Here is a 27,096-nt window from a genome sequence, read left to right as displayed (position 1 = left end):
CCAGCAAATATGCAGAGGATTGGCCGTACAAATACCACTGCATGCAGCGGTTTTTGTCCAGCCGCTTCTCTGCATATTTGCTGGGTCAAATCTCCGCCTGTCCCCATTTTAGTGAATGGCCCCAGACGGTATCTTGGTAGCGCCCGGTATTCACGGATCCAGCAGGCTGTTCCTGGCCAGAACAGCCTGCAGGATCAGCTTACCTCAAATGTGAAACAAGCCTAACCTGTGGAAGGAAGAGAGTTTCAGTTGTACTAAGGGTACTTTCACACTAGCAGCAGGACGGATCAGACAGGCTGTTCACCCCTACCGGATCCGTTCTGCCGCTATTTCGCCGTGCCGCCGGACTGTCGCTCCGTCCCCATTGACTATAATGGGGACAATGGGGGGGGGGAGAGCTCCTGCGCAGCACGGCAGTGCGCGGAGAGAGGCCGCAGGACAAAAAGTCGGACATGCAGTACTTTTAGTCCAGCAGCCTCTCGCTGTGCACGCCGTGCTGCACTGCAGCTCCGCCCCCCGTCCCCATTATGGTCAATGGAGACGGAGCGGCAGTCCAGCGGCACAGCGAAATAGCGGCAGGACGGATCCGACAGGCTGAACAGCCCGTCGGATCCGTCCTGCTACTAGTGTGAAAGTAGCCTTACCCCTCAGTCTCTCAGCCGATTCAGTGATTCTGGTTGTGATCATGTGACCACTCGGCTAGCTGCAGGCTCTTTCACTGAAGTCCTAATAAATGTGCTCCTGTGTCCTCCTATTCAGCTGCATATTGTATGTGCAGCTGAACGGGAAGAAAAGGAACATATCCTGTCGGGACTTTAGGGGAAGAGCAGACATCCAGTTGGGCAGCATGACTGAAAGGTAAGTACTGCTGAAACTCTTCCTTCCACAGGTTAGCTGAAAGAATTTAGGTAGAACCCAGAGAACCCCTTTAAAGGGCTTCTGTCACCCCACTAAACTCATATTTTTTTTTTTGTGTACTTATAATCCCTATCCTGCCATATTGCCATACATTATGTTAATAATAATTTTCATTCAGTAGATTTAGCAAAAAACTTTTAATAAGCCATCAGCCGCTTATTTGGCCATAAGCTGTTGCTCTCATTAGGTAGATGGGAGGAGGCCGCTGGCAGTCTCCTGTGACAATGGCTTATCTCTCCAAAAACAAAAGGATCAGGCAATTGAAATCCAACTTGCTCAATCCTTACATCCTCTCATAACTATCTTTGTGAGGCCCCCATGCACATTAGATGATAGCCAGGTTTAGCTAAATTGCATGTAATATGTATGGAGGGCTTCTGTCACCCCACTAAACTCATTTATTTTTATTTTTATGTACTTATAATCCCTATCCTGCCATATTGCCATACATTATGTTATTAATAATTTTCGTTCAGTAGATTTAGCAAAAAACATACTTTTATGATATGCTAATTACCTTTCTACCAGCAAGTAGGGCGTCTACTTGCCGGTAGCAGCCGCAGAAAACCGCCCCCTCCTTCTGTTGATTGACAGGGCCAGCCGTGAGCTCCTCCTCCGGTGGCCCTGTCAGCATTTAAAAAAATCGCGTGCCTGTGTTGATTCGGCGCAGGCGCTCTGAGATAAGGAGGCTCGCCTCCTCAGCACTCCCTCAGTGCGCCTGCGCCGATGACGTCACCGAAAGAGAAGACGTCATCGGCGCAGGCGCTCTGAGGGAGTGCTGAGGAGGCGAGCCTCCTTATCTCAGAGCAATTTTTTAAATGCTGACAGGGCCACCGGAGGAGGAGCTCACGGCTGGCCCTGTCAATCAACAGAAGGAGGGGGCGGTTTTCTGCGGCTGCTACCGGCAAGTAGACGCCCTACTTGCTGGTAGAAAGGTAATTAGCATATCATAAAAGTATGTTTTTTGCTAAATCTACTGAACGAAAATTATTAATAACATAATGTATGGCAATATGGCAGGATAGGGATTATAAGTACATAAAAATAAAAATAAATGAGTTTAGTGGGGTGACAGAAGCCCTCCATACATATTACATGCAATTTAGCTAAACCTGGCTATCATCTAATGTGCATGGGGGCCTCACAAAGATAGTTATGAGAGGATGTAAGGATTGAGCAAGTTGGATTTCAATTGCCTGATCCTTTTGTTTTTGGAGAGATAAGCCATTATCACAGGAGACTGCCAGCGGCCTCCTCCCATCTACCTAATGAGAGCAACAGCTTATGGCCAAATAAGCGGCTGATGGCTTCTGTATGTGTATGGCTGCCCTACACAAGTAACATCCGGTGTTACTACATAAAATATAAAAGAGTTTTTACACAGATATACTTGTGACTTATACAGTACATCCTGGGCTCACCTTGACCAAGCTTCATTAGTGGGGGGTTACGTCGAAAGCTATTATTTTCAAATGGTACGTCAGAATGTTCCAAATATCCAGTTAGCTTCACTGCAGAGGTAAGAACAAGGAACCGTGAACGTAAAACAGCAACTTATTGTACTTATTCCCTTGCCAGAAACAGACTTGAAGGGGTTGTCCTGACATATATATTAATGACCTATCCTCAGGACCCCCCAGCATCCCCACCGATCAGCTGTTTGAAGAGGAGGCAGGGCAGTTGTCCATGCGAGCGTGGCTTGCTGCTCATTATACTGCACTTCGTCTCAGATTTGAGTGAATGTAATTACACTACACCACCGCTCCACAGGAGACGAGGCATAGTGTAAAGACCAGGAAGCAGTACTTGCATGGGGCGCCACCTCCTGGTCAAACAGCCGATTGACAGTGGTGCAGGCTGTTGGACCCCTGCCGATAAGATATCAATATGTATGGCCGTACAACCCCTTTAACCGTACATTCATTTTTGCTGTGTTTTGCCACAAATGAACATAGCCAAGTCAGGCTGACAGCGACCCTGGCATAAGTGTATTGTGATGATATCAGCAGTCTGCTGTGACATTAAGGGTACTTTCACACTAGCGGTTTTCTTTTCCGGCACAGAGTTCCGTCAAAAGGGCTCTATACCGGAAAAGAACTGATCAGGCATATCCCCATGCATTCTGAATGGAGAGTAATCCGTTCAGGATGCATCAGGATATCTTCAATTCAGTCATTTTGACTGATCAGGCAAAAGATAAAACCGCAGCATTCTACAGTTTTATCTCCAGCCCAAAAAATTGAAGACTTGCCTGAATGCCGGATCCGGCATTTTTTTTCCATAGGAATGTATTAGTGCCGGATGCGGCATTCAAAATACCGGAATGCCAGATCCGTCCTTCCGGTCTGCGCAGACCGGAAAAAAGGTGAAAAAATGAATAAATTCCGGATCTGTGTTGCCGGATGACACCGGAAAGACGGATCGACATTTCAATGCATTTTTCTGACTGATCAGGCATTTTTAAGACTTATCAGGATCCTAATCAGTCTTACAAATGCCATCAGTTGGCATACGTTTTGCCGGCGACGGAACTGCTTGCCGAATCCCTCTGCCGCAAGTGTGAAAGTAGCCTAAGGCAGTATTATAGAACTGAGCCACCGCACTCAGCACTGCACACTAGCGCTGAGCGTGGACAGTCATCCTCCAGAGGTGGGAGCAGCGTTCAGTAAAACTGCTCAACCTCCTAACAATCCTGTTAAAATTGGAAAAACCCTCCCAAAAAACGAGATTTTTGTAAAACTTACCAGTAAAATCTCTTTCTCGCTCTTCATTGGGGGACACAGGAACCGTGGGTATAGCTATGTCCTCTAGGAGGCGTTGACACTAGTAAAAGCTGTTAGCTCCTCCCCTGGCAGCTATACCCCCTCCAGCCTGGAGAGAGCTTCAGTTTGTGAGAAGCAGTAGGAGAAGCAAGTAAACCAACGAAAAAACGCAGAACAGCAACAATGCCGAGAACCGAACCAGGTTCTAACCAGCAACAGCCACAACTGTGGCCGAACAACAATACTGGGTGGGTGCTATGTCCCCCAATGAAGAGCGAGAAAGAGATTTTACTGGTTTTACAAAAATCTTGTTTTCTCGCCCATATTCATTGGGGGACACAGAGACCATGGGACGTCCGAGAGCAGTCCACAGTGAGGGAAAACCACAGACCCATGGAGCAAGCGCCCCTGCAGGCAACTAAGAACTGCCACCTGCAAGACCATGCAGCCCAAGGCAGCGCCCGCCGATGCATAAGTATGCACCTGGCAACATTTTGTGAATGTGCGTAAGGACAGTAGCCGCCTTGCACAACTGCACGGCCGAACCTTGAATCCTCCAAGCCCAAGAGCGCCCACCGCTCTGGTGGATTGAGCCGTGACACCAAAGGGCGGAACCCTGCCCCGGGTGCAGAATGCTTCAGCAATGGCAGACGTGCAATTGCCACCCTGGAGGCCGCCAATGCCTTGCAAGGACCCTCCGGGATGACAAAAAAGAGGAGTCCGTATGCCGGAATGAACTCGAGGCTGGCAATAAATAGTCAGAGCCCCGACAACGTCCAAATGGTGTAACTCCCTTTCCCTAGGGTGTGAAGGTGAGGTACACGGTGATGAAAGGAGACCACCGTCGGGAGAAGGAATGAACGGGCAGGAGAACTGCTTATCACTGTGAAGAACCAGGAAGGTTCTCTCCAAGAGAGCGCCCCAACCCGGACACCTGTCTGATGGATGTGATAGCCACAAGAACACAAGAAAAAACTACATTCCAGGACCGGAGTCGGAGAGACATCTCCCGCAAGGGTTCAAGGGGGGAATTCCGGAGCACTGAAAAGACTAAGTTCAGATCCCAAGGTAGTAAGGGAGGACGGTACAGAGGAACCGTAGGTGCCATTCCCTGAAGGAAGGTTATTATGGGCCCGGGGTGGGTCAGAGGACGCTGGAAAAGGATAGAAAGCGCCGAACCTGACCCATCAAGAAACCAAGGGCTAAACCAAAAAACCCAGGACTGCAGGATCCACCCCTGCTAAAGGGAAGCGCTCCACGGAAACGGTAATTGGTCCACCGAAGTTCCTCGAGCCGAAGAGGCTTGGGGGGAGACTCAGAAGCCGGCTGATAAACTACCAAAAAAAAAAAAAAACGCCTTAATGAGGCCTGTCCAACCGCAAGCCAAGGAATCAATACATTGGATAGGTAGAAGTAGAGACGATATGAGAATCACCGGCGGTGAGGAGTTCCGTCAGCGACCGTGTATTGACGGTGTAGCAACGCTGCTCGACGGAAATTTCAGCCAGACCAAGATGAGAGAAAAGCTCCTGCCTCGAGGAGGAAGAATAGAAGGAAGGGGTGTTCCGTTCAAAGAACGAAACTCCATCAATGGTGGCAAGTCGTGACAGCACCCCCGCTCCGCGTGGCGAGTCTTGTAGTCTAGCCACGGAATGTGCAGTGAAAAGGCATGACTACCATCGGATTGACGTGGCAGTCAGTAGTCAAGTCTCAGGACCAACCGGTAGGATTCACCTGTAGAAGGAGAATATGGAAAACGTCACAGCCCAACAGTCGGTCCGGAACGAGACTGGAAGAAAAAAAACACAGAACCAATACCCTGCATCAACGTAGATGAGGGGAAGTAGTAACGTAGGAGCTACCAAGGTTTGCGGAGTGACCGTGAACCCTGAGCCAGAGAAAAAAAAAAACGGAAGGAAAAGGGGGCAGGGCGAAGCCCATTCCCCATCTGAGACTGGCACTACACAGAAGTATCCACCGGATGATAGTGGTGGCGCCATACTCCGCCTAAGGAGGAGGCCATGCAGCGTACGCCACCGAATTCGGCGTTAGAAGAATCCGTCACCTGACGAAGGAGCCAGAGTATGTAATGGCTACTCCAGGAACCCCATACCGTAGGAGCCGCAGCATGCCCCGCCAGCACAAACTGAGGGGCAGACTAGAGGAATCCGATAGAAGCCATGTTACCACACTGCCTCAGGGAAGGGCGTTGAACAGGAACAACCGCCAAGCCAGCGTCCGGGTGGAACCCCTACCTGAGGGGATGCCCCACTGCAGCGACTGCAAACGCTAGTACCAGCGAAAAAACCGCACCAGCGGAGGAGAACACGCTGCAAAGTCAAACCAGAGTGCCAGCACAACCCCTTCCCACATCAGGAATGGTGGATAGAGAATATAGAGTCAGTGTAACACTCGACTTGCTGGAACGTAATCACAATATTACGTGCCATGGTGTACGCACTACATATTGTTGAAGACACATATTGGAACAGTGGAGGACCATGGATATAGGGGACGCTAGGACACATGAGTGACGCTGGGCAACCCCGTGAGGAGAGAGGTTGTCATATTAATGCCCCAAACCGGCACCGAAGGAAAAGGACACAACGTGGAAACCGCCACATTATCCACTGGCGGCACCGAAATACCATTAGAAGAAGAGTACAGGGCACCAGCGTGTAACGATACTGGCTACGCTCCACTTGTAGAAGAAGCTAAGGCATCTATAGCCGTGGCGTAGTTGAAGTGCAACATCCAAGATGTGTACTCATTCCCCACGGTAGTGGATCACTTGTGGAAGGGGCAATGTTGCAATTATCCCACCAATGAAAGGGGGTAATGCTTGCGGCAAGCACTGCACTCAGTGGTAATGCAAGTACTCCACCATGAAGGGTGGCAATGCAGTAATGCATCTAGCAGGAACCGAATCCAAGCAGAGAGAGTACGCCTCTTTCGGAAAGGGCAAGGCATATGGAGAGTCCCATATCCATACCCCACGTACGTAAGGGGGTAAGACATACAGTAAACACTGAACCAGGGATAATGCCATAGCGCCACCTATGGAAGAGGCTAATGCATACAGTAAGTACTGACCCTACCACCTACCAAAAGGGGGAACGCCTACTGCCGGCACTGAAACATATCTAGTGCGGTTAGACCCCATTGGAGGGAGGTAATATCCAAGGGAGTACTGCATCCAGTAGTAGTGCAAATACTCCGCCTAAGGAAGGGGGTAATCCATACGACAAGTACTGCTGTCCACCTCGGACGCCATCTTGGAAGATCGCATCGGAATCACGGCAGAGACCGAACCACTGATCCTCCCCCCCCCCCCCTTCACCCCCCCCCCCCCCTTCAGACCGAACCTCTCCAGGGAGAGGAGAGTGCGACTGAGCATGACCCTAGGGAGGAAGGGTGGGGGTGTGGAGGTGACCGAGGAGGAAAATATCCTGCTCTGGCCCGTTGTGTGCAGTCTTAAAGGGCTTCTGTCACCCCCCCAAAAGTCATTTTTCATTTTTAGGCTAATCAAAATCCTTATAGTGCGATTATTCAATATATAGTGCTCCTACCTTTTTCTGTGCCTTAGTTTCTTTAAAAACCGCACTTTTATAATATGTTAATTAGCTCGCTACCAGCAAGTAGGGCGGTTACTTGCTGGTAGCCACCGCATCCTCCTTTCAAAAAAACGCCCCCTCCTCCTGTTGATTGACAGGGCCAAGGCACAGAAAAAGGTAGGAGCACTATATATTGAATAATCGCACTATAAGGATTTTGATTAGCCTAAAAATAAAAAATAAAATTTGGGGGGGTGACAGAAGCCCTTTAACTCTCAGAATCTTGTCCATGGCAGTCACAGGCTCGCCGGTGGGAGTTATCAACCCGGGGGTGAAATGGGAACTCTAGAGGTTCACTCACCGGATTGCGCAGGCGGTGCTTTATCAACCAAACGACCCCGGAGGGAGATTGGGAAGTCCGGAGATCCACCATTGGAGTGCGCAGGCAGTGCATATCAACCAAACGACCCCGGAGGGAGATTGGGAAGTCCAGAGATCCACCATTGGAGTGCGCAGGCAGTGCTTATCAACCAAACGACCCCAGAGGGAGATTGGGAAGTCCAGAGATCCACCATTGGAGTGCGCAGGCGGTGCTTATCAACCAAACGACCCCGGAGGGTGATTGGGAAGATCCAGAGGTCCATCATTGGATCGTGCAGGTGGAGGATTATCAACCAGACGACCCCGGAGGGTGATTGGGAAGATCCAGAGGTCCATCATTGGATCGTGCAGGTGGAGGATTATCAACCAGACGACCCCGGAGGATGGAATGGGAACTTTCAGAGGGTCTGCGCTGGATGGCGCAGGTGGAATTTATCAACCAGACAACCCCGGATGGTGGAACGGGAATTTTCAGAGGTTCTGCACCGGATCGCGCTGGTGGCGAATTATCAACCAAACGGCCCCAGAGGATGGATTGGGAATCCAGAGGTCCTGTACTGGAGTGACCTGGAGAATTATCAACCAAACGGCCCTGGAGGACGGATTGGGAATCCAGAGGTCCTGTACTAGAGTGTGATGGAGAACTATCAACCACACGACCCAGAGGATGGATTGGAAATACTTCAGCTGTCCTCCCTGGATCTGCGCAGGTGGAGGAATATAAACCAACGACCCAGGAGGGGGATTTGGAACTATGAGATGTCCTCATTTGTCCACTATAGGACACGGGCCCAGCCTGGTACCACACAGACAGGGTGGTCTTGCGGTGATGAGGCTGAGGGGGGCCCGTATGAACGCGCATATTTCTTCTTTTTTTTTTTATAAAACTTGGATGCCCAACATCAAGTGGGCAGAGAGACAGGAAGGGGTTAACTGTATAACTTGGAGGCACCTGTACTGAGATAGAATCCTCAGAATATCTGGTGCTGGCCGTCAGTGGCTGGCCAGAAAGGGTTAAGGTGTCCTGGAGAGGGCGGGGCCCAGCGGCTTCTGGGGGAGGGCGCACCCCCCACTCCTGTCAGGGAAGTCATTAACCCACTAAGAGCCCTGACACCAGCGGATCACAGATAGGGGAGAGCCGCCTTCGCTCCCTTCCCTATGTGTCCGCCGGTGCATGTTCCCGGTCTGCAGCGGGGGCGATCGGGTCTATGCAGTAGCGCACGGCGGACCGAAGCTGTCGGTCGGCCGGGGCGCAGAGGGACGTGAGTTAGAGCGCAAGAGCTCTCCTGCCGCTAAAAATATAATCCGTCACCGATTCCCCCCCCCCGCCGGAGGAGTTCACCCCGGACTGGGTGCGCGCTGACCGGAATGCTGCGGCGGCCGACATTGATCCTGGGGTTAACCCCTTCCGGAGCGGCTCTACAGGTGCCCGCTCCCGAAAGAGTGGAATCTGGTGGCTGCGGAATTGGACCGGTCTGGGGCTGAGAGGACAGCGCTCTCATCTGACCCCAGCACCCGGACAGCAAGGGAAGCACTGGTTCCTGCGCAGGGCCTCCCGCAGTGCAGCAGAACCTGCCTTGGCGTTATTAACCCCCTAGTGCCCGCGATAGCCAGTGCCTGCTCTGCCTAGGGGGGAGTGAGAGGAAATCCTGGTGAACCATAATAAGGCTGGTGCCTGTTTCCTGGTGCCCAAATCCTAGGACAATTGTCACCAAGGGGGAGGGAGGGATACTTACCTAGTCCAGTGTACTCACCTCTCTCATCCTCTTCTTTTCACCCTCCCTACGTGGGCCCATAATGGTACCTTCTCCAGCAGGGTCACCTCCTCAGCAGCTGGCACCGGAGTGGCAGGAGTCTGGTATGGCGGGAGGGTCTTCTCTTTGGCGGACCTAGGTGACCCCTTGGCTGGCGGGATGCAAGGGAGCGAGGCTGCCCTGGTCCACCTTGTCTTCTGTGGGGGAGGCAGCAGTGCGGATAACCGGCACTAACGCAACTCGACCCCGGGAGAACAGGCAGGTGAGGCATCCACTGTTTTCCCAACTGAAAAAGAAGGAAAAAAATAAACTAAAATAAAAAAATCTTCAGGAGATCCCTGCAGAGCAAAAAAAAAACCTGAAGCTCTCTCCAGGCTAGAGGGGGTATAGCTGCCAGGGGAGGAGCTAACAGCTTTTACTAGTGTCCACGCCTCCTAGAGGACATAGCTATACCCACGGTCTCTGTATCCCCCAATGAATAAGGGCGAGAAATGCCAATTAATTTTTTTATTGTAGATTTTTAATGTGTGTCTGCAGTAAATCTTGTTGGCGTACAACTCAGGGTGACACAATTGCATTTTTAACCCCTTAGTGACATAATACATTTTAGCCTTAAAGGGTTTCTGTCACCCCACAAAACTCATATTTTTTTTTTGGGATAGTTAGATTCCTTATAGGGCGATATAGGAGAATATAATAGTCTTACTTACTTTCATGCGGCCGATTCTTTATGAAACGAAGTTTTATAATATGTAAATGAGGGCTCTACCAGCAAGTAGGGCGTCTACTTGCTGGTAGCCGCAGCAGCAATCCGCCCCCTCGCCGTGTTGATTGACAGGGCCAGCCGGGATCTCCTCCTCCGGCCGGCCCTGTCAGTAATTCAAAAATAGCGCGCCTCTGGTCATTCGGCGCAGGCGCTCTGAGATGAGGAGGCTCGTCTCCTCAGCACTCCCTCAGTGTGCCTGCGCCGATGACGTCTTCTCTTTCGGTGATGTCATCGGCGCAGGCGCACTGAGGAGACGAGCCTCCTCATCTCAGAGCGCCTGCGCCGAATGACCAGAGGCGCGCGATTTTTGAATTACTGACAGGGCCGGCCGGAGGAGGAGATCACGGCTGGCCCTGTCAATCAACACGGCGAGGGGGCGGATTGCTGCTGCGGCTACCAGCAAGTAGACGCCCTACTTGCTGGTAGAGCCCTCATTTACATATTATAAAACTTCGTTTTATAAAGAATCGGCCGCATGAAAGTAAGTAAGACTATTATATTCTCCTATATTGCCCTATAAGGAATCTAACTATCCCAAAAAAAAAAAAATGAGTTTTGTGGGGTGACAGAAACCCTTTAAGGACCAAACAATATTTTCCCCCCTCTGTGTTTTAGCAGTTATAACTTTTTAATTATTTCTTCTTTATTTTTTTTTTCATTTTGCAGGATTAGTTGTATTGTGTATTTAATGACTTTTATTATTTTATTTTTAGCAAATTTTACATTATTTTGTGGAATTTTCACTGTGTGGTATAAATAACATCATTTTATTATGTGGATCAGTACGCTGATGATAATGCCACATATTTCTATATATTTTTACCATTTTTCCTTTCCTCCTGCAGGCTGTCAGCTCTGCAGCTGCTCCCTCATTCTCCTCCAGACTGACAGGGAAGAGGAGGGGGGGGGGGGCTGCTTTAGCTGCTCATATCTCTAGTTTGGTACCAGCTAGAGATATGGAATGCCAGGGCAGTATAACTACCCCACAAGTGACCCCATTTTGGAAAGAAGACACCCCAAGGTATTCCGTGAGGGGCATGGCGAGTTCCTAGAATTTTTTATTTTTTGTCACAAGTGAGGCCTCTTTCACACTTGCATTGTCCGAAACCGGCGTGCACTCCCCTTGCCGGAATTACACTCCGGATCCGGAAAAACGCAAGTGTACTGAAAGCATTTGAAGACGGAACCGTCTTCAAAATGCTTTCAGTGTTACTATGGCACCCAGGACGCTATTAAAGTCCTGGTTGCCATAGTAGGAGCGGGGAGCGGTATACTTACAGTCCGTGCGGCTCCCGGGGCGCTCCAGAGTGACGTCAGAGCGCCCCATGCGCATGGATGACGTGTCCAATGCGATCACATGATCCATGCGCTTGGGGCGCCCTGACGTCACTCTGGAGCGCCCCGGGAGCCGCACGGACGGTAAGTATGCTGCTCCCCCGCTCCCCTTTACCATGGCTTCCGGGACGCTATTCAGAAAAAGCTAAATGTCGGCTCCGGCAATGCGCCGAAACGACGTTTAGCTTAAGGCCGGATCCGGATCAATGCCTTTCAATGGGCATTAATTCCAGATCCGGCCTTGCGGCAAGTGTTCCGGATTTTTGGCCGGAGCAAAAAGCGCAGCATGCTGCAGTATTTTCTCCGGCCAAAAAACGTTCCGTTCCGGAACTGAAGACATCCTGATGCATCCTGAACGGATTTCACTCCATTCAGAATGCATTGGGATAATCCTGATCAGGATTCTTCCGGCATAGAGCCCCGACGACGGAACTCTATGCCGGAAGACAAGAACGCAGGTGTGAAATAGCCCTTAGCGGAAAATGATGATTTCTTTTTCTTACAAAGTCTCCTATTCCACTAACTTGTGACAAAAAATAAAAACTTCCATGAACTCACTATGCCTTGGGGAGTCTTCTTTCCAAAATGGGGTCACTTGTGGGGTAGTTATACTGCCCTGGCATTCTAGGGGCCCTAATGTGTGGTAAGTAGTTTGAAATCAAAATGTGTAAAAAATGACCTGTGAAATCCTAAAGGTACTCTTTGGAATGTGGGCCCCTTTGCCCACCTAGGCTGCAAAAGTGTCACACATGTGGTATTGCCGTACTCAGCAGAAGTTGGGCAATGTGTTTTGGGGTGTCATTTTACATATACCCATGCTGGGTGAGATAAATATCTTGGTCAATTGCCAACTTTGTATAAAAAAAATGGGAAAAGTTGTCTTTTGCCAAGATATTTCTCTCACCCAGCATGGGTATATGTAAAATGACACCCCAAAACACATTCCCCAACTTCTCCTGAGTACGGCAATACCACATGTATGACACTGTTTTGCAGCCTAGATGCGCAAAGGGGCCCACATTCCTTTTAGGAGGGCATTTTTTGACATTTGGATCCCAGACTTCTTCTCACGCTTTATGGCCCCTAAAATGCCAGGGCAGTATAAATACCCCACATGTGACCCCATTTTGGAAAGAAGACACCCCAAGGTATTCAATGAGGGGCATGGCGAGTTCATAGATTTTATTTTTTTTGCCACAAGTTAGCGGAAATTGATTTTTTTTTGTTTTTTCTCACAAAGTCTCCCTTTCCGCTAACTTGGGACAAAAATTTCAATCTTTCATGGACTCAATATGCCCCTCAACGAATACCTTGGGGTGTCTTCTTTCCGAAATGGGGTCACATGTGGGGTATTTATACTGCCCTGGCATTTTAGGGGCCCTAAAGCGTGAGAAGAAGTCTGGAATATAAATGTCTAAAAAAATTTACGCATTTGGATTCCGTGAGGGGTATGGTGAGTTCATGTGAGATTTTATTTTTTGACACAAGTTAGTGGAATATGAGACTTTGTAAGAAAAAATAAAAATAACAAATTTCCGCTAACTTGGGCCAAAAAAAATGTCTGAATGGAGCCTTACAGGGGGGTGATCAATGACAGGGGGGTGATCAGGGAGTGTATATGGGGTTATCACCCCCCTGTCATTGATCACCCCCCCGTCCGTATGTGTTTTGCGGATCCGATCCATGTATCCGTTAAAAACATACGGACGTCTGAATGGAGCCTTACAGGGGGGTGATCAGGGAGTGTATATGGGGTTATCACCCCCCTGTCATTGATCACCCCCCCGTCCGTATGTGTTTTGCGGATCCGATCCATGTATCCGTAAAAAACATACGGACGTCTGAATGGAGCCTTACAGGGGGGTGATCAATGACAGGGGGGTGATCAGGGAGTCTATATGGGGTGATCACCCCCCTGTAAGGCTCCAGTCAGACGTCTGTATGTGTTTTGCGGATCCGATCCATGTATCCGTGGATCCATAAAAAACATACGGACGTCTGAATGGAGCCTTACAGGGGGGTGATCAATGACAGGGGGGTGATCAATGACGGGGGTGATCAGGGAGTGTATATGGGGTGATCACCCCCGTCATTGATCACCCCCCTGTAAGGCTCTATTCAGACGTCCGTATGTGTTTTGCGGATCCGATCCATGTATCAGTGGATCCGTTAAAAACATACGGACGTCTGAATGGAGCCTTACAAGGGGGTGATCAATGACAGGGGGGTGATCAGGGAGTCTATATGGAGTGATCAGGGGTTAATAAGTGACATGGGGGGGGGGGGGGGTGTAGTGTAGTGGTGTTTGGTGCTACTTATTACTGAGCTGCCTGTGTCCTCTGGTGGTCGATCCAAGCAAAAGGGACCACCAGAGGACCAGGTATATTAGACGCTGTTATCAAAACAGCGTCTAATAAACCTGTTAGGGGTTAAAAAAAAAAAAATCGCATCTCCAGCCTGCCAGCGAACGATCGCCGCTTACATTCCGATCCTGTGAACGCGTGCACCTGCGTGCGCGCGTTCACAGGAAATCTCGCGTCTCGCGAGATGACGCACGGATGCGTTCAGGAGGAATGAATCGACCGCCTCCAGGACGCATCCGTGCGTTAGGCGGTCGGGAGGTGGTTAATAAATCTCCCCCATTTTTTAGATTTTGTAATTCATTTTTTTAATTTCCATGTCACTATTTATATTAGAAAAATAAAAATAGGATAGATCATCAGTATCTGATCGGTGGGGCTCTGCCGATCAGTTGTTTAAGAAGGCACTGGCGTTCCTGTGAGCGCCTCTGCCTTCTCTGTGGTTACCAAGTACAGAACTATTATACAATATATAGTGGCTGTGCTTGGTATCGCACTCAGCCCCATAGAAGTGAATGGGCCTGAGCGGCGATACCATGTACGGAACTGTGCTTGCTAATCTGCCAGGTGTAAAAATGTTGCTAAATTTTGAGCAAGTGAGTGCAAAAGATATTGGGCAGACTAGATGGGCCGAATGGTTCTTATCTGCCGACACATTCTATGTTTAAAGTCGTAAAAACCCTATTTTGCAGCTTTTTGAAGCCAGAATTCTGGAGTGAAGGCATGATAAATCAGGGCCAGAATGTTTATTCTTTCAGACACCTCAATAGGTTTTAAGCACTTACAAATGACTGTAGCATCAGCAACAACCTTGTCACCGCCTCCGGCTCGTATAACCTCCTTTAAAACGCCTCTGTCTCCCGTTACATCCTGCATAGTCTGTGCCAGCTTCTCATATACAGACTGGAAGACATGCAAAGCAATGCCAAGGTGAACGTCAGGGTGCAATCACTTTACACCACCAAACTAACAACAGAAGATGTGAAGCCCGGCTCTCCTGACATGTCTGCTTTAGTAAACTGAAATATCACAGCAAGAGCTTTCCGTTGTGTCTCTGTTGTTCCTCCTGGAAAGGTATAAATAAAGTAAAGGCGTTGTCAAAGTAAAAAAAAAAAAAAAAGTCAGCCCGGTGGGTAGGGCGTAGTGGCAGTGCTGGAAGAGGCAGGGGATAAAATAGGTCAGTATATGTTCTTGTATCACAAATGCTGCATTTACTATTTTTAATAACTCAGACAACCCCTTTAACAACTGGGTGCCATTCCCTTTTTCAGTTGAGCAGATCCCTACATATTCTGACGCTGTGCCATCAGTGCTGCTGACACTTTCATTTTGTGTGGGGACGCAAAAGGAATCAGAATACCCAGCTGTCAATTTATTGATACATTTCCAGGAGGAATAACAGAGTAACAGCACATAGCAGATTTGTAAGAAAACATAATTTCATAACGTAATTTCCTGGAACAAATATGTCAGGAGCGTTCTTTTCAAACAACAGAGTCGCCTTTCCTTCAGTACAGCTCTGCCTTACTTCTGATTGATGGGGCTGTCTCATCTGAGACATTAGTGGAATATCGCTAGGATATACCACCAGTGTCAGACAGGTGGAGGTCCGGCCTCTGAGACCCACACCTATCTGCAGAACAAGATCCCTAAAAGCGAGTGGCTGCACATGCACAGCCACTGTACATTCATTTTTATGGGACTTTTGCGCACTCACTCCCATATAAAAGAATGGAGAGCACATTGTGCATGTGCTCTCCTTTACTTTCGGGGGCCCATTCTGGAGGCAGTCAGGTCACAAAAGGTGGGTGCTGCACCCATCTGACATTGATGGCACATCCTAGCAATATGCCATCAATGTCGCGATGCGTAAACCCCTTTAATCAAATATTAGGCCAGCACATATGGTGATTTTGCTACTGATGAAATCTTGACACATCTGATATGGATTTAAAGGGGTTGTCCCACAAAAAAATATTCTACAGTTTTCAAACCAGCACTTGCATCCGAATAATTTTGTAATTGCGAGTAATTAAATATGTACCATAGCCACTGAGCTATTCAATAAAGTGTATCTGTATAGCGCCACCTGCTGTTTGCTTTTTCTTATTTCTTTGTCCTGCTCACTGAGAAGGCCGCACATGCTCAGTTTCATCCTTCATCTCCCTCCTGAGCTGTGATAGGGAGAGCATGGACACGCCCCCTGAGCTGCAGCAGAAAGGACACTCCCCTTGAGCTGTCAGCTTGATATAAATCTAGCAGAGCAATGAATGGGAGATCTCTGGATCCATGTGAGGTACAGGGCTGGTTCTGGCTTTGTTAGAAATAGATTGCCATGTACTATATCATGTCTGATTTTCATTTTTTACTTTAGTCATGGGATAACCCCTTTAAGGCTTCCTGCACACGATGCAGGTGATCGCACAAAGATCCAAATTTTGGGCGAATTTATGTGCGTTTCTGCAACATATCTGCACCAAAATCCGCAATTTGCAATTGCGGTTTTCAGTACGGATTTGATGCGGTTTTGCCGCTGATCTCACCTCACCCTTCACCGAAGAAAGGTGAAATCCACAAACATAGCTGACATGCTGCAGATTTGGAAATCCGCACAATCCACAAAGTGTACATGGGATCAGCGTCATCTCATACACTTTGCTGGTTCTGTACTAAACTAAAGTTTTTCGTACAATGAAAACGTGTGGATTCCGCAACGTGTGCAGGCGGCCTAAGACCATTTATTCCCTTATCCTGATAAGTGTCTGACCAACAGGGGTCCAACTTTTTGGATGGAGCAGCAGTCACAAATACGTGTATGCAGCTCTTTTCAAACGGGAGCATGGGCTCCTGACCCAGTGATCAGCAGGGACCCCAGTAGTCAGACCCCCATCAATCAGACACTTATCCCCTCTCCCACGCATAGGAAATACGTTTAATGGGACAACCCCTTTAAATCTACTTCAAACAGGGGCGGATTGGCCATACAGCTTACAGGTAAGTGATTCAGTTGAATACTGTACAACAGGTGGCAGTATTCTGCGCTGCACTGTGGTATTTGGTTCAGATGGGGCAGTATATTGCTCTGAACTAGGTTATTGCTGGCCTTGCCTAATTATGTTGGCCCTACCTTCTGTCAGTTTGGACCTACCCACAGCATGGGGCCACTTTTACTTTCCAATCCACCCCTGACTTGAAATGCGTAAAGACTTAAAGAAGTTCTGCAGTTTAAACTGATGATCTATCCTCTGGATAGATCATCAGCATCTGATCGGCGGGAATCTGACACCCGGGACCCCTGCCGAACAGTTGTTTGAGAAGGCAGCGGCGCTGGCAGTAGCGCAGCGGCCTTCTCACTATTTACCGCAGGCCCAGTGACGTCATGACTAGTATCAACTTCCCTGGGCGCGAATAAGCTCTGTTCACTTGAATGGAGCTTAGCCGCGCCCAGGCCTTTGATATTAGTTGTGATGTCACTGGGCCAGCAGTAAACAGTGAGAAGGTCGCGGCACTCCTGGAGCGCCGCTGCCTTCTTAAACAGCTGATCGGCGGGGGTCCCGGGTGCCGGTCAGATGCTAATGATCTATGCAGAGGATAGATCATCAGTAGTGTTGAGCGAACTTGTGTTTTAAGTTTGGCGTCTAAAGTTCGGGTTATCGAAGAATCGCGTTATGGATCCCACTACCACGGACCATAACGGAATTTAGAATCCATAACGCGATTCTTCGATAACCCGAACTTTAGACGCCGAACTTAAAACACAAGTTCGCTCAACACTAATCATCAGTTTAAACAAACTGCAGAACCCCTTTAATCAAGGACACCCTCGGGTGAATATTGGTGTCTGTCACTTCCCTTCACATTAGAAATAGGTGCCAACATATGGCAGAAAATGGTTGAAAGTGGTCTAACATCTCTAGCGCACAGTCTGGGATCCTGGTGATCATCACACTGTTAGACCTCATGCACACAACGGTATGTAGTTTGCGCTCTGCAAAAAACGGATCCGCAAAAAATACGGATGACGTCTGTGTGCATTCTGCATTTTGAGGAACGGAACAGCTGGCCGCTAATAGAACAGTGCTATCCTTGTCCGTAATGCGGACAATAACATGTTCTATCTCTTTGCGGAACTGACATACGGAAACTGAATGCACACATAGTAACTTCCGTTTGTTTGTTTTTTTGCAGACCCATCGAAAGGAATGGTTCCACATACGGTCCGCAAAACAACGGAACGGGCGCGGAAAGAAAATACTTTGTGTGCATAAGCCCTGATCCACATTTTTTGCAGGTGGGATGCGGACCCATTCAATTCAATGGGGCCACAAAGGATGCGAACAACACACTGTGTGCCGTCCACATCCATACGTCTGTTCCATCCACAAAAATATACATGTCCTATTATTCTCTTCATTACGGACAAGGATAAAACTGTTCTATTATGGCCCCGATGTTTCGTTCTGCGAAATGCAGAACGCACATGGCCAGTATCTGTGTTTTGCAGATCCACAAAATGGGCAATGGTGGTGTGTATGAACCCTTAGTACACAATGGTATGGAACACTGGGCGGTATTACAGCTAGTCCTTGGCTATGGAGGGTGACTGGTTACAAGTAGGGATGAGTGAACTTGTGTTTTACAAGTTCGAGATTCGGGTTTTATTACAATTCCATGATGGATTCCGAATGAGTAACGGAATGCCTTAAAGAGGCTTTCCATTATGTCTTCCGTCATAGAATTCCGTTATGGCCCGTGGTAACGGAATCCATCATGGAATTGTAATAAAAGCCGAACCTCGAAATTGCAAACCACAAGTTCATCCCCAGTTACAAGCACTTCCATGCACCCACCATCTCCAAAACAGCGTCCGTTTTTTGCGTTTACATCCTGCCGTAATTCAGCGATGGCGACGTACTGCTAATCATCCAGGGGAATAAACAGGGTTCAAACTGTGGAGGAGATTTATCAAAACTCGTGTAAAGGGAACTAGCCAGAGCAACCAATCAGATTGATCCTTTCATTTTCAAAAGGAACACTGAAAAATAAAAAGTGGAATCTGATTGGTTTAGGCTACTTTCACATTAGCGTTTTTCTTTTCCGGCACTGAGTTCCGTCACAAGGGCTCTATACCGGAAAAGAACTGATCAGGCATATCCCCATGCATTCTGAATGGAGAGTAATCCGTTCAGGATGCATCAGGATGTCTTCAGTTCAGTCATTTTAACTGATCAGGCAAAAGCGAAAACCGCAGAATGCTACAGTTTTATCTCTGGCCAAAAAGATTGAAGACTAGCCTGAATGCCGGAATGCCGGATCCGTCCTTCTGGTCTGCGCATGTGCAGACCTTTAACCGCCTCCGGACCGCCTAACGCAGGATCGCGTTCCGGAGGCGGCTCACTTAGGCACAGTCACACATATACGCGTCATCTCGCGAGAGGCGAGATTTCCTGTGAACGCGTCCACACAGGCGCGCGCGTTCACAGGAACTGCAGGTAATCGAGTGGATCTGCAGCCTGCCAGCGGCGATCATTCGCTGGCAGGCTGTAGATCCGATTTTTTTTTTAACCCCTTAAAGGTATATTAGACGCTGTTTTGATCTAATATACCTGCTACCTGGTCCTCTGGTGGTCCCTTTTGCTTGGATTGACCACCAGAGGACACAGGCAGCTCTGTAAAGTAGCACCAAACACCACTACACTACACCCCCCCTGTCACTTATTAACCCCTTATAAACCCCTGATCACTCCATATAGACTCCCTGATCACCCCCCTGTAAGGCTCCATTCAGACGTCAGTATGTGTTTTGCGGATCCGCAAAACACGGACACCGGCAATGTGCTTTCCGCATTTTGCGGATCCGCACATTGCCAGAACTATATAGAAAAAGCCTTATCTTGTCCGCAATTGCGGACAAGAATAGGACATGTTCTATAGGCTCTACAAAAAACGCAGTGTTCGCCCGATCAGGCCTGATCTTGTGCGCACACTTGCGTTCAGTCCGCCCCACCGCAGTGACATAAAAAAAAATTCTGATCACTGCAAAAACACCGTAAAATCGCTGCGGCGCTATAAAAAGATCACTTTTGAGGGGCATGGCGAGTCCATAGAAGTTTTTTTTTTGTCACAAGTTAGCGGAAATTTTTTTTTTTTTTTTCTTACAAAGTCTCATATTCCACTAACTTGTGACAAAAAATAAAATCTCACATGAACTCACAACACCCCTCACGGAATCCAAATGCGGAAAATTGTTTAGACATTTATATTCCAGACTTCTTCTCACGCTTTAGGGCCCCTAAAATGCCAGGGCAATATAAATACCCCACAAGTGACCCCATTTCGGAAAGAAGACACCCCAAGGTATTCGCTGAGGGGCATATTGAGTCCATGAAAGATTGAACTTTTTGTCACAAGTTAGCGGAAAGGGAGACTGTGAGAAAAAACAAAAAAATAATCAATTTCCGCTAACTTGTGCCAAAAAAAAATAAAAAAATTCTATGAACTCGCCATGCCCCTCACGGAATACCTTGGGGTGTCTTCTTTCCAAAATGGGGTCACATGTGGGGTATTTATACTGCCCTGGCATTTTAGGGGCCCTAAAGCGTGAGAAGAAGTCTGGAATCCAAATGTCTAAAAATGCCCTCCTAAAAGGAATTTGGGCCCCTTTGCGCACCTAGGTTGCAAAAAAGTGTCACACATGTGGTATCGTCGTACTCAGGAGAAGTAGGGCAATGCGTTTTGGGGTGTCTTTTTTTCATATACCCATGCTGGGTGAGAGAAATATCTCTCTAAAATGACAACTTTGTATAAAAAAAATGGGAAAAGTTGTCTTTTAGAGAGATATTTCTCTCACCCAGCATGGGTATATGTAAAAAGACACCCCAAAACACATTGCCCAACTTCTCCTGAGTACGGCGATACCACGTGTGACACTTTTTTGCAGCCTAGGTACGTAAAGGGGCCCAAATTCTAAAGAGCATCTTTACGATTTCACAGGGCATTTTTAACACATTTGAATTTCAAACTACTTCTCACGCATTAGGGCCCCTAAAATGCCAGGGCAGTATAACTACCCCACAAGTGACCCCATTTTGGAAAGAAGACACCCCAAGGTATTTCGTGATGGGCATAGTGAGTTCATGGAAGTTTTTATTTTTTGTCACAAGTTAGTGGAATATGAGACTTTGTAAGAAAAAATAAATAAATCATCATTTTCCACTAACTTGTGACAAAAAATAAAAAGTTCTATGAACTCACTATGCCCATCAGCGAATACCTTAGGGTGTCTACTTTCCGAAATGGGGTCATTTGTGGGGTTTTTCTACTGTCTGGGCATTGTAGAACCTCAAGAAACATGACAGGTGCTCAGAAAGTCAGAGCTGCTTCAAAATGCGGAAATTCACATTTTTGTACCATAGTTTGTAAACGCTATAACTTTTACCCAAACCAATAAATATACACTTATTGCATTTTTTTTATATTAAAGACATGTAGAACAATAAATTTTGAAATTTTTTTATATAGAAATGTAGTTTTTTTAGAAAAATTTTACAACTGAAAGTGAAAAATGTCATTTTTTTTGAAAAATTAATAACAAAAAAATTAAAAATGTCAGCAGCAATGAAATACCACCAAATGAAAGCTCTATTAGTGAGAAGAAAAGGAGGTAAAATTCATTTGGGTGGTAAGTTGTATGACCGCGCAATAAATGGTGACAGTAGTGTAGGTCAGAAGTGTAAAAAGTGGTCTGGTCATTAAGAGGGTTTAAAGAGGACCTTTCACTAGTTTAAAAACTAACTATATAAGTGGGCAGAGCGGCGCCCAGGGGTCCCCCTGCACTTACTAGTATGTCTGGGCGCCGCTCTGTCTGGGACTCCCAGGCTATGAGCTGTGCGCTACGATTGGCCAGCGCTGCAGCAAGGGTCAACCCTAATACAAAAACTCCACCCAGTACAAAAGAGGGAGCTGCAGACACCGGAGCCTATACCGGGCGAACGGAGCGGTGCCCAGACATACTAGTAAGTGCAGGGGGACCCCTGGGCGCCGCTCTGCCCACTGATATAGTTAGTTTTTAAACTAGTGAAAGGTCCTCTTTAAGCTAGGGGAGCTGAGGTGGTTAAAAATGAGAAAAAAAGTTATACCGGATCCGTTTTGCCCGATGACACCGGAAAAACGGATCCGGTATTGCAATGCATTTTTCTGACTGATCAGACATTTTTCAGACTGATCAGGATCCTGATCAGTCTGAAAAATGCCTGATCAGTCAACCAAAATGTGAAAGTACCCTTGGTACTTTCACACTTGCGTTTTTTCTTTTCCAGCATAGAGTTCCGTCACAGGGGCTCTATACCGGAAAAGAACTGATCAGTTTTATCCCCATGCATTCTGAATGGAGACCGTTCAGGATGCATCAGGATGTCTTCAGTTCAGTCGTTTTGACTGATCAGGCAAAAGAGAAAACCGCAGCATGCTACGGTTCTCTTCGGCGAAAAAAACTGAAGACTTGCCTGAATGCCGGATCCGGCATTTTTTCCCATAGGAATGTATTAGCACCGGATCCGGCATTCAAAATACCGGAATGCCGGATTCGTCCTTTCGGCCTGCGCAGACCTGTAAAAATGTGAAAAAATGTACAAGACGGATCCGTCTGTCCGCATGACAAGCGGAGAGACGGATCCGTCCTTGCAATGCATTTGTGAGACTGATCCGCACCCGGATCCGTCTCACAAATGCTTTCAGTCAGCGGCAGATCGGCGGGCAGTTCCGACGACGGAACTTCCCGCCGGATCACACTGCCGCATGTGTAAAAGTAGCCTTAGGCTACTTTCACACTAGCGTTGTTTTAATCCGGCGTTCAATTCCGACACCGGAACTGCCCGCCGGATCCGGAAAAACGTGTGAAAACGGATTACATTTGAATCCTGATCAGGATTTTGATCACAATGAAAAAATGCATTGGAAAAAACGGATCCGCCATTTATGGACTTTAACTTTTTTTTCACATTTTTCGGGTTTAACATGCAAAAGCCTGATCCGTTTTGACTGAACACACAGTGCCAGATCCGGCGTTAATGCAAGTCAATGGGAAAAAGGCCTGATCCGGCGTTCAGTCAAAGTGTTCAGGCTTTTTGGCCGGAGGTAAAAATACTGCATGCTACGTTTTTCTGAAAAGCCTGATCAGTCAAAAAGACTGAACTGAAGACATCCTGATGCATCCTGAAGGACTGACTCTCCATTCAGAATGCATGGGGATAAAACTGATCAGTTCTTTTCCGGATTTGAGCCCCTAGGACGGAACTCAACGCCGGAAAAGAAAAACGCTAGTGTGAAAGTACCCTAAGGCCTCTTTCACACTTGCGTTGTTGGGATCCGGCATGCACTTCCGTTGCCGGAGGTGCCTGCCGGATCCGTAACAACGCAAGTGTACTGAAAGCATTTGAAGACGGAACCGTCTTCCAAATGCTTTCAGTGTTACTATGGCACCCAGGACGCTATTAAAGTCCTGGTTGCCATAGTAGGAGCGGGGAGCGGGGGAGCAGTATACTTACAGTCCGTGCGGCTCCCCGGGCGCTCCAGAATGACGTCAGAGCGCCCCATGCGCATGGATGACGTGATCCATGTGATCACGTGATCCATGCGCTTGGGGCGCCCTGACGTCACTCTGGAGCGCCCGGGGAGCCGCACGGACGGTAAGTATGCTGCTCCCCTGCTCCCCGCTACACTTACCATGGCTGTCAGGACTTTAGCGTCCCGGCAGCCATGGTAACTATTCAGAAAAAGCTAAACGTCGGATGCGGCAATGCGCCGAAACGACGTTTAGCTTAAGGCCGGATCCGGATCAATGCCTTTCAATGGGCATTGATCCCGGATCCGGCCTTGCGGCAAGTCTTCAGGATTTTTGGCCGGAGCAAAAAGCGCAGCATGCTGCGGTATTTTCTCCGGCCAAAAAACGTTCCGTACCGGAACTGAAGACATCCTGATGCATCCTGAACGGATTACTCTCCATTCAGAATGCATTAGGATAATCCTGATCAGGATTCTTCCGGCATAGAGTCCCGACGACGGAACTCTATGCCGGAAGACAATAACGCAAGTGTGAAAGAGCCCTTACACGGCTGTTATAATTCCCCCCTGTGTTTTTAAATCTGGGGCACAGAGGTCCAATAATATTTAAAAAATAAAAGCCGCCACGGTATCTGGCTGCCATGCTGAGAGCCAGTCTAGGAAAACTAGTGCAAGCCGAGCAGGGTCATTCGCCATAGCTACCAGAATATAGTAATATTGCAAACTTTTACTGGTTGCTATAGCAACTATCCCCCTCAGCTGTGGCTCTCCCTTAAAATAGCAATGACTCCAGGAGCATGTCGGGTGCTGCGAGTCCAGCAGTGGAGAGCAATGGCTGCCATCTTGTGACGCTTAGCAGAGGAAGACTAATGAGCTGACGCCCATGCGCACTGCTCTCACCAGCCCACGGCCGCATCGGCCCCGCGGAGCGCCAGCATGACTCTGCATTACTTTGGGAGAGCTTCCTTCGGCTTCAGCGTCCATCACAGCTTTCCCGCCACCACGTGACTTCACTAAGGCCCCCGGGTAGGCGAGCCAGCGTTCTCTAGTGCGTCAGTGTATAGTATCAGCCAATCAGCGCTGGCAACTGCTTAGCCAATCAGGAGGAGGGTCTTCGTGCCTTGTGGATCTGAGGAAGGTGATGTGTCAGTCAGGCCGAGGACTCCCGAGGAGTTCTTCTTATGTGTAGGGGTTCTAATGGCGGGAGCTCCACAGGGCGCAGTTTAGCGGCCGTTTTATAGATAAAACTATAATATAAAATTATGTTTGCTTAATATCACGTGGTAATGAGACAGAACCCTATAGTGGTCACCTATCACAGGCATACCTCCCAATTTAAATAATGTAAAGGAGGAAAACTAATGCCCGAGCCAAATTATTTTCCATTTGGGCTCATGCACACGACTGTTGGATGTTTTGTGGTCCGTAAATTGCGGATCCGCAAAACATGGATAGCCGTGTACATTCCGTATTTTGCAGAACGGAACAGCTGGCCCCTAATAGAACAGTCCTATTCCTGTCCGTAATGTGGACAATAATAGGACATGTTCTATTTTTTTGGCGGAACGGACACATTCATTTCCGTTTTTTTGGGGCCCCATTGAAGTGAATGGTTCTGCATACGCCCCCCCCCCCCCCCCATAAAAAAATTTAAATACAGAATGGACACATAAAAAAAAAATGTTCATGTGCATGAGCCGGATTAGACCCCTTTTAAATTAGGCCTCCAAGTGAGGGAGAAAATTCAACCATAAGGCCTCATGCACACGACCCAGTGGTGCCCGTGCTGCAGACTGCAATTTGGGGTCCGCGATCTGCATGTGACGGTCTGCACCACAAAAAAGTAGTGCATGCAATCCGTGCCTCCGTTCTGCACGCTATATTTTGGATTGCTGACCTATTCAAGTGAATGGGTCCGCATCCATGATACTGTGCGCACACAGCCGGTGCCCGTATACTGCAGACCCGCTGGAGGTCAATCACGCACATAAAATACAATATGGCCAACATTGTCATTAACAATCCTGTTTAGGCCCCCACTCAGTGATGTACAGGTGATGTCTCCTCTGGATGGAGTCCTGCACAGATCACGTCTCCTGACCACAACTTATTTTCCTGGAGAAGAAACTTGTGTAATCTGCAACCTGTACAGTTACCTTTAACCCTTTCCCGGCCACCCAGCGTAAATACACTTCGGGAGTCGGGTATTTAAAGATGAAGCCCGTTTACAAGCCCAGCAGGCGCCATAGCCGCCAGGTGCCTGCTGCTTTAGACAGCAGAGACCCGGGGCTAATGCATGCAATTGATGATAATGTCGATAGCAACACATTTAACCCTTCAAATGCTGTGGTCAAATGTGACCACGGCATCTGTGAGCTCAAAAAGCGGGAGTGCATGCTCCCAGCTGTGCAATAGCTCACCCTAGTAGGGATCAGGGGAGCCGCATGGTGTGTGTGGCAGTCTCAGTCCTGAATAATGTCACTGCAGCTATCTACCTATGAAGACCCTGCTGTGACAGGGCTCCATAGGAACATATAGGGTCATTTATCAAACTGGTGTAAAGTAGAACTGGCTTAGTTGCCCATAGCAACCAATGAGATTCCACCTTTCATTTTCCAAAGGAGCTGACAAAATGAAAGGAGGAATCTGATTGGTTGCTATGGGCAACTAAACCAGTTCTACTTTATACCAGTTTGATAAATGACCCCAATAGCGAAATTCTCATTGACTCCAATACTAATGCATTGGAGTCTGTAAGAGAAGAAATCTAATGATTGCTTGTTCAAGTTCCCTAGGGGAACTATTAAAAAGTGTAAAAGAAAAAAATGTAAAAAAATAATATATACGGTATATATATATTCAAATCACCACCCCTTTTCCCAAAATTAAAATAAACAATAAAAAAATAAAGTTCATAGGCATCACCACGTGTGAAAACGCCCGTACTATTAAAATATAAAAATATTTATCCCATATGGCAGGGCTGGTCAACCTGCGGCTCTCCAGCTGTTGTAAAACTACAATTCCCACAATGCCCTGCTGTAGGCTGATAGCTGTAGGCAGTCTTTGCATGCTGGGAGTTGTAGTTTTGCAACATCTGGAGAGCCGCAGGTTTGCCATCCCTGCCATATGGCATCATCAAAATCGCCAATTTGACTTTTTTTGTTACTTCACCGCCCCAAAAAAATTGAACAAAAAGTTGTACACACCCTAAAATTGTATCACAAAAAACTACAGATTGTCCCACAAAAAATGAGCCCTCACACCACTCCATAAACATTATAATAAAAAGTTATGGGGGTCTTAATATGATTATTATTAAAGAAAAAAATTACGGTACTTTTTACCAAACTTTTTTTATTTATTTTTTAGTATTAATGCACAAGAAACACTATATCAATGTGGCAGTGTCGTAATCATACTGACCCGGAGAATAAAAGTAACAGGTCAGTTGTAAAAACAAAACAGAATGAGGCAGAATTGTCCTTTTTTATAATTCCTCCCCATTTGAAATTTTTTTCCCGCTTCCCACTATATTTTATGCAGCCTTGGTGCCATTAGAAAGTACATGTCCCGCAAAAAACAAGCCCTCATACGGCTATGTTAATGGAAAAATAAAAACGTTATGGCTCTGGGAAGGCTGGGAGTGAAAAATGGAAAGTGGCCCAGTCCTAAAGGGGTTAAAGGGAATCTGTCACCCAAAAG

At 47.6% G+C, this 27,096-nt stretch overlaps 1 protein-coding gene across 1 annotated transcript in view; it reads right to left on the bottom strand.

The window, feature by feature from the left end:
• The window catches only part of FKBP6 (FKBP prolyl isomerase family member 6 (inactive)), a 70,886-nt gene extending 46,512 nt beyond the window's left edge, over positions 1 to 24,374 (bottom strand). The window contains exons 1-3 of the mRNA XM_040423592.1: positions 24,292 to 24,374; positions 14,616 to 14,733; positions 2,340 to 2,429 (exon numbers count right to left, since the gene is read on the bottom strand). Coding sequence (XP_040279526.1) covers positions 2,340 to 2,429; positions 14,616 to 14,733; positions 24,292 to 24,339 — 256 coding nt within the window. The 5' untranslated portion in view covers positions 24,340 to 24,374. The remainder of the gene's footprint in view (positions 1 to 2,339; positions 2,430 to 14,615; positions 14,734 to 24,291) is intronic.
• Between the last annotated feature and the right edge of the window lie 2,722 nt (positions 24,375 to 27,096).

The sequence above is a fragment of the Bufo bufo genome, chromosome 3 (assembly GCF_905171765.1).
Source record: "Bufo bufo chromosome 3, aBufBuf1.1, whole genome shotgun sequence".
NCBI lineage: Eukaryota > Metazoa > Chordata > Amphibia > Anura > Bufonidae > Bufo > Bufo bufo.
This window is presented reverse-complemented; position numbering and strand designations above follow the sequence as displayed.